The sequence below is a fragment of the Microcebus murinus genome, chromosome 2 (genome assembly GCF_040939455.1).
Source record: "Microcebus murinus isolate Inina chromosome 2, M.murinus_Inina_mat1.0, whole genome shotgun sequence".
Classification (NCBI taxonomy): Eukaryota; Metazoa; Chordata; class Mammalia; order Primates; family Cheirogaleidae; genus Microcebus; species Microcebus murinus.
In genome coordinates, this window is record NC_134105.1 from 14,061,312 (window position 1) to 14,074,461 (window position 13,150).

General features: G+C 59.2%; 1 protein-coding gene across 27 annotated transcripts in view; it reads right to left on the reverse strand.

The window, feature by feature from the left end:
- Nucleotides 1-13,150, reverse strand: part of RAP1GAP (RAP1 GTPase activating protein) — a 65,310-nt gene that overhangs the window by 43,882 nt on the left and 8,278 nt on the right. For 9 of the 27 annotated variants that reach the window (XR_012913293.1, XR_012913270.1, XR_012913263.1 and 6 more), the window contains exon 2: nucleotides 4,628-4,663. The exons of 6 other annotated variants lie outside the window; for them this stretch is intronic. Coding sequence is in view for 5 of the 21 variants with exons in the window: in XM_012768702.3 (XP_012624156.1) it covers nucleotides 4,628-4,663; nucleotides 6,639-6,682 (80 nt within the window). In the remaining 16 variants the exon portion in view is untranslated. Of the gene's footprint in view, nucleotides 1-4,627; nucleotides 4,666-6,638; nucleotides 6,751-13,150 lie in introns of those variants that run through there. 12 more of the 27 variants (XR_001155133.3, XR_001155134.3, XR_001155136.3 and 9 more) reach the window with 3 other exon arrangements.

The window sequence follows — 13,150 nt, forward strand, 5'->3', positions numbered from 1 at the left end:
TCTGGACACCCCACCCCCACCCCGCCAGCTCTTCCACAGCCCGCTCGTCTCCCTGCTCAGGTTTTGGTGGAAATACCACCTCCTCCAAAACGCCTTCCGTGACTCGCTCATTCCCCAGCACCCAGCACAGGGTGACGGCAGACCGGGCAGACTGGAGCCCACTCCTCAGGTTCATATCTCAGCTTTGCCAAGAGACCTTGCACAGGTTACTTAACCTCTTTTTGCCTCAGTGTCCTCAGCCCTAAACCAAGGTTCATCGCGGTACTTGCCTCATGGGTTGCTGTAAGGGCTAAATTCATCAATGTGTGCAAAGTGCTTTGCAACAAAGCCCAGCACGCAGTAAGCTCTTTGTAAGGACCAGCTTTGTTAGCGTGTACCTTGCTTTAAAATTCAGTGCAACCATCAGAGTTTGTTTTCTTGTCTATTTACATATAATCTGTCTCCCCATTCCCCATTTTACAGATGAGGAAACTGAGGCTCAAAAGAGGTGAAGTACTGGACCAACCAAGCTCTCTGGGAATAGGAGCTGCGTCTGTCTCATTTTCCACTGAATCTGTAGCGCCTAGAGCCAGGCCTGGCACACAGTAGGGGTTCGGTGGTTCACTCTGGCTGAATGATTCAATGATGAATAGTGACCACAGCTCTGTCACTCTGAGGTTCTGTGCAGCCAGGAGCTTGTGCATCTAAGACTCTACTTCAGCCCGCCTGTGCACATCCTAGTCCCAAATGACCCCCAGATCAACCACAGTCCCAGCCTCTCTCAGATGTGGCTGCTAGGGCAGGTGGGCGGATGAGCTGGGGACCAGCATCTATGGCCTTGTCCCCAGTGGAACCCCCTCACCCTGCCTGTGCCAGGGAGATGAGGAGGAGCTGCCTTGGCATTTGCCTTGGGATATCCTGCCCAGAGGTATGGTGGCAGCTGCGGGCTCAGGAAGCAGCTGCCGGCTCCCCCGTCCTGCGCTCTGCCAGCTGCCCGCCGGGGGCCTGCCCGCCAGATGCATAATAGATGAGGAGGCCCAGCGGGCCATGCCTGCCTGGCATTTCAGAGCCATTAATGAGCCAGCCTCTCGCTTCCTGCAGCAGCACACAAGGCCCCAGGGCCCGGGGCTCTGTGATCACCAAGGGGAGCCACCCAAGGACAGGGGCCACCCACCCAAGCCCACCACTTGGCACAGCAGTTTCCGGGAGAGTGAGGACTAAAGGCCTGGGCTCAGGTTGACGTCACTGTCAGTATTGGTTCTCTGCGCACTGACTGCGCCTCTCTGAGCCTCAGTTTCCTCATCTGTAAAATGGGGATGGAGAGTAACAGTCTGTACTCTGTAAGACTGATGTCAGGATGGAATGAAATATAATTCAGGTGAAGAGACTGGTCCAGAGCCTGGGACACAGGAAGTGCTCCGGAGATGGGAGCAACCAGTAGCAGTACTGTCAAGAGGAGACATCTCAGCGAGCAGATGAGCCTCCCAGTAAGACACATGGGGCTGGGCAGTGACTTCTGTTTGGGAGGAATTTGGGGCCACTTCACTCGCTAGCTCCTCTCTGACCCCATAACCAAGACTCCCCCCACTCCTGTGTGACTTGGGGCCACAGCCTTCACCATTCTCAGTCTTGGTTTTGGGCTCTAAACGGGGACACTAAGGCCAACCTGCAGGGCTGATGTCATGATCTAACGAGACCTCCATAGAAAATGCCTGGCACACTGTCGGCACTTAATTCTTGCTGGGTTCTGCCTCCTCCTGCCAGGCTCCCCGTTTTAAGGTCAAACCCGACTCTCCCTCTTCCCAGAGGTACTTCTAGAACCTTCCTGCCCTGTGCAAGTCCACTTAGTCATTCCTTCACCCTAACATCTCTCCACGCCCACCCACCCTTTGAGTCCACTTTAAACGTCCAGCCCCCATTCGACGACTTCTGGGACTTCTGGGTCCCTGAGGGCTACAGAACCAGAATCACTCACTGTCCCACTGGCTCCCAGCCCTCCACTAGGCCTCGTCCCTCTTACACTTGCACACCTACTCCAGCTCCTCCCCTGCAGACAACCTGCTGACGGGGGGGGGGTGCAGAGGAATCCAGCCATGGTCACACCTGGCCTCTGCCAGGCCTCACTGCTCCCCTGATCCAAGCCCTTTCAGTCCTTTTTTTTTTTTAAAGCAGTAGAGAAAAATCACACCTCCTCCAGGAAGCCCTCCCAACCTACTAACAAGGTTTTATTTGTTCCACTCTCTGGACACATTCGATTCAATTCCACAAACATCCATTAAGCATCTACAGGGTATGGGAAGATGTGGGAGACAGCGTGGAGGACAGAGACACGGGAAGAATGCAGCCTGGCCTTTACGGGACTTGTGCCAGAAAGTGTGGCTACGCTGAGCACAAAGTGGCTCAAGCGACCCCTGCTTTCAAGGAGCTCAGAGGCTGCTTTGTGCTGCAGGGTTCCGTGGACACAGTCAACTCAGGCGAAGTCAACTCACTGAAACATCCAATGCAACACGCACCTGTCAGGCGTCAAGTGGGCGCAGAGAGGGGGACGGACCTGCCCAAGATCACACAACCAGGGTGCGGCCGAGGCAGGTTCAGATCCACGCCTGTCACACCCTGCAGCCCTTGCTCTCCCCCTTCCCCGGGAGGCTCACTACCTCATGCCCTGCAGGCACGAAGGGCAGCAGGGGCGTTCTAAGGAAAGAACGACTGGGATGCGGGGTCAGGAAAGGACACGCCAGACAATCGTGATAATGGTGGGTGGGATGTGGCGAGGGCTGTGGAAATAAAAGGGGAGGGGACAATGTACGCAAAAGCACTGAGGCAGAGGTGACCGGGGCCATATTTCCCTTGTGCAGAAATGCAGGGCACTGGAGAAGCCCTGAACTGGAAAGGGAGGTGGAGACAGGGCTTGAGTTAATTAACAGCACTCAAGACCTGTTAATTAATCATGGAGGTCTCTATTAATCTATGTCTATGAATCATGGAGGTCATGATTAATAGTCAAGATGGCCCCCACTCACTGAGCACTCACTATACGCCAGGCACAGGCTGGGGCTCCGCAGCTGGCTTCCAGGGGCGGGGCAGGGAGGGCCTAGCAGGGTTAGCACCTTGGACAGCAGCTCTGGGTAGGCGGGTACGGGGCAAGGCATTGTGGGTAATAGGCATGCCCTGGGGATTCCAGATCCTTACTCTATCTATAGCAGTGTCAATGAGGCCCAGAGAGGGGAAGGGACCTGCCCAAAGTCACACAGCTGGTCAGTTACCATCAGTCTTGGGCCTCTGACACCCTCTCTTGTTTCGCGGCTCCCCACAGCAGGCCTTCTGGGTCGCCCCTCTGTCTCCAAGTCTTCCCACAAGTGCACCCCTCACTCAGACCCTCCCTGTGGCCTGGAGGCCCTGGAACAGAGTGGGTGAGACTCTGAGCTCTGCAGAGTCTGGGAGATTAAGTCTCAACTCCTAACTGGCTGTGTGACCTCGGGCAAGTCACTTCCCCCTCTGCGCCTCACTGCTGTCATCTGTAATTAGAGATGGCAGTCCCTAACTCAGAGGCACGGCGAGGAGCATGTGAGATGACGTGTGCACGGCAGGTGCTTGACAAGTGGCAGTTGGTGATATCGTTACTGAACGACTTGAAGGAAAGGATGGCTCTTCCTCACCTCTGTCCGCACCTGCCCTGCCGCGCCCTGATCTGGGCACAGTGCCCCATCTGGCAGAAGGAGAGGCTCAAACAGACCTGGCACAGCAGCAGGACATGAAATCCCAAAAGGGAGAGGAACTGGCCCCAGACTGCACAGGGAGCATCAAAGGGAAATAAAAAGGCAGGCCCCAGAGCTCAGCCTGGGCACCCCTCGTGCTTCCTGCCCCAGGCAGGCTGAGATGTCAGATAGGAGCCGTCCCACAGCTGGGGGCCTGCAGGGCCTGCGGACCCTAGGAAGCCCTCAGCAGGGGCAGGAAGCAGCAGCCAGGGCCGCTGGGGGCTCTCCTGCTGGAGGTGAAGGGGCAGCAGGGGCAGCTGGCCAGGCCCTTGAGATGCTAGTGCCGGGACGCCAGGGGGTGCCTGCCTGCTGGGCCGGGGTGCTGTGGGGAGTCCCAGGGAGAGGCTGCACTGCCACCCACCGACTCTCGGTGTTGGGGAAGCTATAGGCACAGCTGCCCCCCCCAAGAGGGTGCCTTGTGCAGGAGATGGGGGGGAGTGGCTTTGGCAGCTGTGTATGCAGTGGGATAGAGGGTCTGGAGGTCAGCGAAAAGGCCAAGGGCCCCTCCAGCCCAGGGAGGAGCCACAGAGGAGAAAAACAAACACTTTTAGTGACAGACTACAATATGCCAGGCCCAGTGGGAGGGCTTTTTCCTCTCTTTTTTACAACTTTATGCCCTATCCCCATTTCACAGATGAGAAAACTAAGGTTCACACAGGTTAGTGAATTGCTGAAGATCACACAGGCAGTGGCTGAGCCAAGATGTGAACCTGATTTGCCTGACTTCCAGGAGAGCTCTGGAAGGGAGCCTGGGGCAGAACTGGTCAGAGGGTCTGCCCACCCCCATGCCCAGAGAGGATGGCTGGAGGGTTGGAGAGGTCTGGCCTGACATTATGGGGGATGGGAATGGATTTGGGGTGTCTGCAGGGGTCCGGAGAGTCCCCAGTACTCACCATACACTCTGGCGAGGGGTGAAGGACTTGTCCACCCTGAAACACAGCAAGAGGGACAGCCAGTGAGGAGGCGTCGGGCCCACCCCACTGCCCTGCCCTCCCAGGGGCTGGAGGTACAGTGTCACTATCTCCCTCAGGCCGAAGAGCCCCTAATGTCAAATTAGGGACATAGGAACGCCAGGGAGTTAACCCATCAGGAATAGGCAAGATTGGGGTACGGGGAGGGAGGGGGAGCTGTGGGGTGTCAGCAGGGCTGGGGGTCAGCGTGGGCATCAGAGGACAGGTGGAGTGAGGCAGTGATGCAGCAGCTTGGGGGTCAGGGCAAGGACGTAGGGGTGCAGGTGGGCTAGCTTAGAGCACTTCCGGACAGGACTGAGGGCTGTGCTGGGGGGTTGTGGTTTATGGGGGCAAGAAGAGTGCAGCCCTCCACCCAGCCTCCCAGCCTGCCTCAGCCGCACAGCTGGAGCCCCCCTGTCCACCCCAGGGACAAACGCCTGGGCATCTGGGACGAGATCATGAGGGCTTCCTCTTCTACTCTCACCCCAACACACACATGCCCTGCTCCCTGAATTTGGGGGGCACCCCCAGACTTTGTCTCTCCCGAATCCTCCCAGACCCAGCCTCAGGGAGAGGATATGAGCAGAGCCCCCTCCCTGGTTTTCATCGCCACTGCCTTCTGAGGGCACCTTGGGCTGGGGAGGTCTGGGCTGCTGTTGGAACAACAAACAACTCCTGCCTCCTGCCCAGAGGCAAGAAGGAATGAGGAGGGAGCCAAAAACAGGACTCCACCAGCCAGCGAGGGGGCACCTTCCAGAGAGGCAGGGCTGGGGGCTCCCAGCTAGTGTGGAGGCTGACTCTGCAGATGGGGAAGGCGAGGCCAAAGAGGTCAGGACTGGCCCAAGGTCATACAACAGGACCAGCCCCACCCCCTGAGCCGCCCCTCCGGATCAGCTGACCAGAAAACTCAGGGCCCAACCCAGGCTCCTCTGGTCAGCTGACAGCCAGCAAGGCCCCAGATTAGGGGGGCAGCCCCCTTGCCTCCCACCCCACCCGCCCCTCTACTGGGGTCTCCTTGGAAGTTGAGCATTCACAGAGGGGACACACCTTGGGCACAATCTCTGTAGCTCAGAGAGCACCAACTGTGTACCAGCAGCACTGGACACACAAAGACCAAGTGCTCCACACCCCAAGGTGAGTCAGGTGTGTCCCTCTGACAGCAGGAGGCAGGGCCTGCTGAAGGTCATACAGCTCCTTGGCCGGCCATGGAGGGGCCCTGGGCCCAGCCTGTCTCACTCTTCTTCCTCCCAGTTTGCCACATTTCTGCTGGGGGCAAAAATCCCCCATCCCACCTCTGTACGCCTCTGAGGTGGGCACTTGGGGTCAGGAGAGACAGAGACTCCAGGATGGACCTGGCACTCTGACCCCACCCCTACCAGGCCCCCAGGTCCCCAGGACCGGGCAGCCCTGGGAAAAGGGGTTCCCAAGAGCGGGAGCGCATGCGGCAGGGGGAGGCTGGTGCCCAGGGGTGGCAGAGTCAGCGGGGCCTAATGGCTCTATGCCCTTCTTCCAGGGCCTCCCTGGAGGGCCCAGCAGCTGCCTCCCCCTGACCTGCCTGCCCCCACCCCGCACCCCTGCCTGCCCCCATACACGCAGGCACGAGCGCGCACACAGGCCCAGTCTGCCCCTACACCCGTCACAGACCCGAGCACCACAGCCCTGGGCTTAGACACAAACACAGCCATGCCATCCTGCACTCACGTCCCCACACGTGTGCACGGACACCCAACGGCCACGCACTGCAACACACACGCAAACACACTAACACGCCACGCCACGCGCGCGCTCGGCTCACACGCTCCCCGACACACAGCACTCAGGCACAGCCACAGAGCCACCCCACCCCACCCCGCCCCACGGCGGGGCGGAGGCGCGCGCACGCAGCGCTCGGGCGCCCGCACACACGCACACGCGCCCGCGCACACGCACACGCACTGCCCGCGCCGCGCCCTACCCGCCGTAGGCCCCGAAGGTGAAGCTGCGCTTCCGGCCGCTCATGGTGCCGCCGCCGCCCGCCGCGCCTTCCCCGCGCCGCCTGCCCCGCGCCCCGGTCACCTTGGCAACGCGGCCGCCCCGCCCGCGGCCCCGCCCGGTCCGTCCGGCCCCCGCGGGCCGCGGGCCAGCCCCGGGCAGCGGCGCAGAAAGGGCCGCTTGTTCGCGCCGCCCTCGGCCGCCGGGCGGGGGCTTCGCGGGCGCTCGAGCCGGGCTCGGCGGGCGGGGCGGGGCGGGACCCTCCACCCCCAGCCCTGCGACCCGGGCGAGGCCGCCGGCGGCGTCCCCGGCTGCGGACGCCCTGCGGGGGCGGCACCGTCTTCCAGGCCCGCTGGAGCCATCGGGCTCGGCCGGCGGATCCGTCCCCGTCATCCCCGGGAGCGCCCAACGGGCCGGGCCAAGAACTTGGAACCCAGGGTCAGCCCGGTCCGCACCGTGGGCAAGCCGGCCCGCCCTGTGCCCAGATTGCTCGTCTGTAAACGGGACTCTCCCGCCGCCTCCGGGCCCTCGGTGACCGGCTGAGTTACAGCGCGTCAGTGCGCGGCCCAGGCCTGGCGCACGGCAAGTGCTCGCTGGATGCCAGCGCCGAGAGCCCGCACTGGCGTGAGACGCGGGCCTGCCGGCCAGCGTGTGAATGAATGAAGGAACGGTGTCCAACAGCCCTTTATTGCCAGCTCTTACCCCCTGCGCCCCCCCCCCCCCGCCCGGTGAGGAGGAGCAGCAGGGAGCGGTGGAGACGCCCCACGCCCTTCTTGAAAAGCCATCAGCTCAGGTTCCCTCGCTCAGCAACCTCGGAGAGGGAACTGGCCTGAGTCCTGCGGGCAGTCACTCATTCACTCAACAAACACTCGAAGTCCCTCCTCGGCGCCCAGCTCACCCAGAGCTCACAGTCCAGTGCTCTGCCTCGTAGGGGGCTGTCTCCGCCACCAGGTCATTAGCCACGCCCCCAGGACTCACCACCCTCCACCCCTGCGCCCAGGGAGGCCGCCAGAGCCTTGAGGTCTCTATGGGGCTGTGTTTAAAGGCACTGCAGGGCACAGACGCAGGGGGGATGAGGGAGGAAGGACAGCCAAGCGCACAGGACTGGGCGGCAGGGAGCCTTCAGAGCTTTTCAGGAACTGTCCCACTTGGTCCCCTGGCCAGGGCTTGCTTAGCTCCTTCTTCCCCCAGAAAATGACTGGTCTGGGCACAGGGCTCCACAGACTGTCTCATCCAGGCAGGAGTCGGTGGCGCTGCGGTTGCCCAATTTCAGACATGAAGAAACTAAGACTCTCACGGCAATCACTTCTCTCCTGGGCATCCCTCTCCTCCCCCTGCACCTCCCCTCTGCACAAGCTCTGGCCAGTGGAGGACTCAAGAGCCCCCTAGAATTCAGAGCCTGGGGAAGGCAAGCCTTACTTCCTCACCAAGAACTACCCCCTTGGTTTTAGCTCTCAGAGGAGGTCGCCCTTGGCAAGGTGCCCTTCTGCCCTGGGCAGGGCTGCAGCTCCTGGGCGGACCCAGCACCCTAGGGCAGCGTGGGAAGCCCGCCCCTCACAGGGCAGTCCGTCGGGCTCCTGAGGCGGGGCCCGGAGCACTGAGGAGAGAGAACTCCCTTCCTCCCTCCCTTCCTTTCAGGGGGGTGCAAGTGGAGCGAGGGGCTAGGCCGGGCTGCGGGGGTGTGCACAGCGCTGGCCTGGGGCCCGGACTCCAGCCCCATCTGGGCCGCTGCACCCCCTCAGACGCAGACTCCGCCTCGCCAGTCTGCCTTTGCAGTGGGAAGCACTCCTCAGTGGGCTCTGCAGGCCCAGCTGGCAGGGTGGCCAAGGGGCAGCCCACACGCCAAGTTTCCCAGCCAGGGCTGGCCCCCGGGAGGCCCTGCTGGTGCTGGGACAGTGGGCCCTTGAGCAGGGCCGTGGAGGCTGAGGGTTCCCACCAAAGACAAAGAGCCCAGTGTGGGCTCCGGCCTCCGCTCTGACCAGCTGCAGCTGCCTCCCTGGCACGGGATGGGGGTGGGGGTGGGAGCAGAAGTGGGGGTCACATTGTGTTGGCCAGGGATACAGGAGGACACTCCCTGGCCAGCTCCTGGTCTCTCAGCAACAGAAGAATTTAAATGCACCTTCTTAACCTGCAAGACCACTTCCAAGAAATTCCCCTTACGTCACAGCACGTGAGCCTGCAATGAATGACCAGGGACAAGCGACAGTGAGGCATGTGTTTATATCCTCATCCTCTGAACCCCCCCCCAGAGTTAAAATCCCAGCCCCCCCCCCCACGTGTCAGCTGTGTGACCTTGGGCAAGTTACTTAAGCTTTCTGTGCCTTAGTTTATTCATCTGCAAAATTGGGTTGATGATGAAAATAACAGTACCTACTTCAAAGAGTTTTGCCAAGGATTAAATACATTATTAATTATAAAGCACTGAGAATAGTATAGCACTTAGCACTTAGCATGTGTTTGTTAAATAAACATTTGCTGCAGTACCATCATCTGTATTAGGCTGAACTATATGAATGGCCATTTTTGTAAAGCTAGCAAAGGTTTATTAGTAAGGATTCCAAAACAAGCAAAACAGACATCCGGAGGGTACTGGAGCAATAGGTGATGGTCCGTATACATCGTGCAGTACCACGCAGCTGCAGGAGAGAATGGGAAGGTCTATGTGTAGGCATGTGGAAGACCTGTGGGACAGACAAGACAGACAGACAGACAGACACACACACACACACACACAGAGGCAGTGTAGCACAAGACCAATGCTGGACCTCTGATGCTTCCCAGTGGTGTGACCTCAAACACACTGTTTATCTTGTAGACACTGGCTGCTCCATTGAGCACAGAGTGGGTGCTTGCTCACTGGCACTGGGAAGTCAATGCCATCTTTGGGGGTAGGGTAGAGTCCCCCTTCTTCCTTTGTCTCTAGCCTCTTGCCCAGAAAACAGAGCCGGCTGCCTTCCAGGGTCAAGGCCCTCCCTCTAGGAGGAAGCCTCCTCTCTGGGCCTCCTAGATTTGTACCCAAGTTGTTCAAACAGGTGCAAAACTGTGTGAAGGAGGAGGGAAGGGTGCAGGGGTGGGAGGCTACAGAGTTCCCTTTCCAAGTTCCCCTGTGTTGAACTCCAGGTGAGTTCCACCCACCTGCCTCCAGCCACCCACCACCCCAACCCTTGGCAGGAAAATGCAAGGGCAGAGGGAGGGGCAGACCCCTGGGAAGATCTCAGGCCTGGGCTCCAGATGGGGAAGGCGGGGCCAACTCTTGCCTGGGTCCCAGTCACTCCCCTCCCCAGTCACTCCCATTCAGGATACCTTCCTGGGGCCTCCTGTGCTGGAGACCAAGCAGCCCTGGGCTTCCTGCCCTGGCCCAGGCAGCCTCCCATGAGGTTTTGCATTAATAATTTTTCCTCTCTAGGCCTCAGTTTGCTTATCGGTTAAACACCCACTCTCACTTTGCTGGGTTAAAGACATAACAATGGAAAAATGCATTTGCCCTGAGAGAATTCCACCAGCTCAGGAAGCATCAATATCTTTACTTAGCCTATGGCCTTTCCAGCCAGGCCACACCTACCCAATCCCAAGGAGCTGCAAACCCTGGGATCCAGGAGAAGGAGTCTCCTGGGGGGTGCCTAGGACCTGGGAAGGGAGGGAAGAGTGGGTGTGGCTTGGCTTACATCTGCCCAGTGAGAGGTTACTGACCCACCTGTCCCCTGCCCTGGCTCTCATACCCCTACCCCTCTCAACAGATTCCTCAGACCACTGCCTACTCAAAGTGACCCCGCTGGGGACCAGGACAATCTAGCCTGGCCAGAATGGCCAGAGTACATGTCCCCACTCAGGCCTCCACCCCTGAGGATGTATCTCTGGTCTCCATACAGATCATGTGCCTCAAGGGTCCCTAGGAGCAAAGCCCTCTGGAGACATGGACACACACGTGTGCACTTTTTCTTCATTCATTCCACTAACATGTATGGAGCACCAACCACATGCCCGTCACTGCTCAGACACAGGCGACAGAGGATGAAAAGACAGACAAGGTCCTTGGTAGACCTGTGTGCACACCGCAAACCTTCCCAGGTCACACATGCACTTGCCCTTGTACCACGCTTTGCACAGAGATACCTGACTCATGCATAAAGAGATCACAGCAAGATCAAATGCACACAGAGGTGTCACAATGAACGTCAGCCCCTACACTGCAAACCCACATACACACACGTGCAAAGGTCAACTCAAGCTCACGCCCACAGGTCCTAAATCAGTGCATGCTCACTAAATGACTAAGGCTGAGTTTGTACACGTACGTGAACACACGCCAGTGACAACAGATCCATGCACAGAAATCACAGGCCCACATGCCCTTATTCAAATCCCACTGTGTTCATGCAGCACACACACAGACACACGTGCACCCACCTACACATCACATACACACATGGAGCATCCGGCTAACTACTGGGAAGAAATAGAGGCAGGGGAGGGAATGGCTCTTTGGGGGTCAGAGAGGTGTGCAACTGCTGCATCTCCAAGTACAGCAGACAGTGGGGACAAGGCCACTCTCCCACGTTACAGGCTGGGATCCAGCCAGCTGCCCTCTCCTACCTCACCTGCTAAGGCCGTGGCCCTCCCAACCCATTTTCAGGGGCAGGTGGAGGGACACTGCTTGATGCCCAGAGTTCATTCAGGACAGGTGGGCTGCCTGAGCCCTGTTCTAAGCGTCAGGAGACCTGGGTGTGGCCCCAGCTCCGCTGTCACTCGGTATTTCCTAGCACAAGCCCCTTCCCACGTCTGGTCTCTGCTGGTCCACCTGTAAGACAGGGGAGGGGGTTTCCCAAGAGTTCCTTAAGATGTCACACTGTCACTGGACCAGCCAGTCTGGGTCTCTGTGAGCTCTCACCCCTGTAAGGCCCCCACGGTGGCAGTGGTTCTCAAAGGGGCAGCTCCGCCCCCTAGAGGGCATTAGGGGAATACATGAGGGTGGCTTTGGTCCTCAGGGATTACTGGGGGGCCCCACTGTCATTCGGTGGGTGGGGGGCCAGGAAAGCTCTGCTGGGGAGAGTCCCACTCAAGGAAGACTTGCTGTGCATTAAGTATCCCCCTAGACATATGGGTGAAAAGCTTGTGTAACCCATACTAGAACCTAACCCCGGTTTACTTATGAGTATTTTTTGGCGTGGCCTTAATCTATAATTTTTCAGAGCTGCGACTCCTGGAGCCATTCTGAACCAGAGGTCAGCGACGTGTTTTCTGCTCTTTACCCTAAAGGCATATTTTTTTATAAATAGGTGCAAGCATGTGATTATTTAATCAACTCCCGTGGTGTGGTCATGGCAGAGCATGCTTCTAGGGAGGCTTTTACTTCTCTTATGGCAGTATAGCGTCGCGCGTTGACATCAGGTGTGTAGGCAGGCTTCTTATCTAGGCATGTCATGACAGGAAAATACAGACCGCTTTCGAACGCGTGTCGTTATAAAACGGGCCCGGGGAGTCGGCGGCGGTCCCGGACGCCCTCAACTGGCCACCGCGGGAACTGCAGGAGCGGAACGGACGCTCCAGCACCAGGGACAGCGCCCCGAGCCCGCGCCCCCGGCGCCGCTCCGGGAAAGGTGGGGACCCCGAGGCGCCCGGAGCAAGCGCCCCGCGTCCCGGCCGCGCGCTCGCCACCCCCGCACTCCGTCACTTCTCCCCGGCGCGGAGGCGGCCCCGAGCCTGTGCGCTCCTTCTCCCCGGCGGCAGCCGCCGCGCCCCTCCCGGCCCACAATGGCACACCTGCGCGCCACAATGGCGGTACCTGCGCCGCCGCCCACCGTGTTCTCCCGCCCCCTCTCCCAGGAGACGCGTTAGTTAGCTTCGTGCGCAGATCACCCAGCCGCGCCTACGCGCCCGGGACCTCTGTGATCCTAGCGACAGCCCCGGAGGCAGATCATGCAAGAGTTTTATGTCTGCCATGACTTGCGGGGCACACCGAGGCTTGCAAACGGCAGGCGGTCCTCAAGACCTCAGTCCCTGAGTAGCGGCTCAGTAACAGCAGCTTCTAGTCCCCAAGGCCCTGTGCCAAGCACTGTCATTCAGTTCTCATGCCCGCCCTGTAAATTAGATAGAGTCATCTTCCCCATTTCACATATCTGGAAACCAAGGTCTCATGGCCTTGGCTTGCCCAAGGTTCACTGGGGGCGGAAATGGCTGTAAAGACCCTCTGTGGTCCTCGCTCTGCTCTGAGTCACCCTCAGGGACACTCATGCCAAGAAGAAAGCCCTTCAAACAGTGCACGCTGCTGTATGTGTACTGCCCGTGCTGCTCTGCTCTGACATCCTCAGAGGTTTGAATGCCCCCTTGACCTCAGGTGGGGCACAGGGTCCTCACATCCCTCGCAGAGGAACCCCATCTCCCCATCCTCACAAGCTTTAGCCCCACAAAGCACCTCCCCAGAACACACAGTAGGTACTTAATAGATGCTTGCTGCTTGGTCCAAACCCTTCCTCCCAGGAGCCAGGATTCTAAATG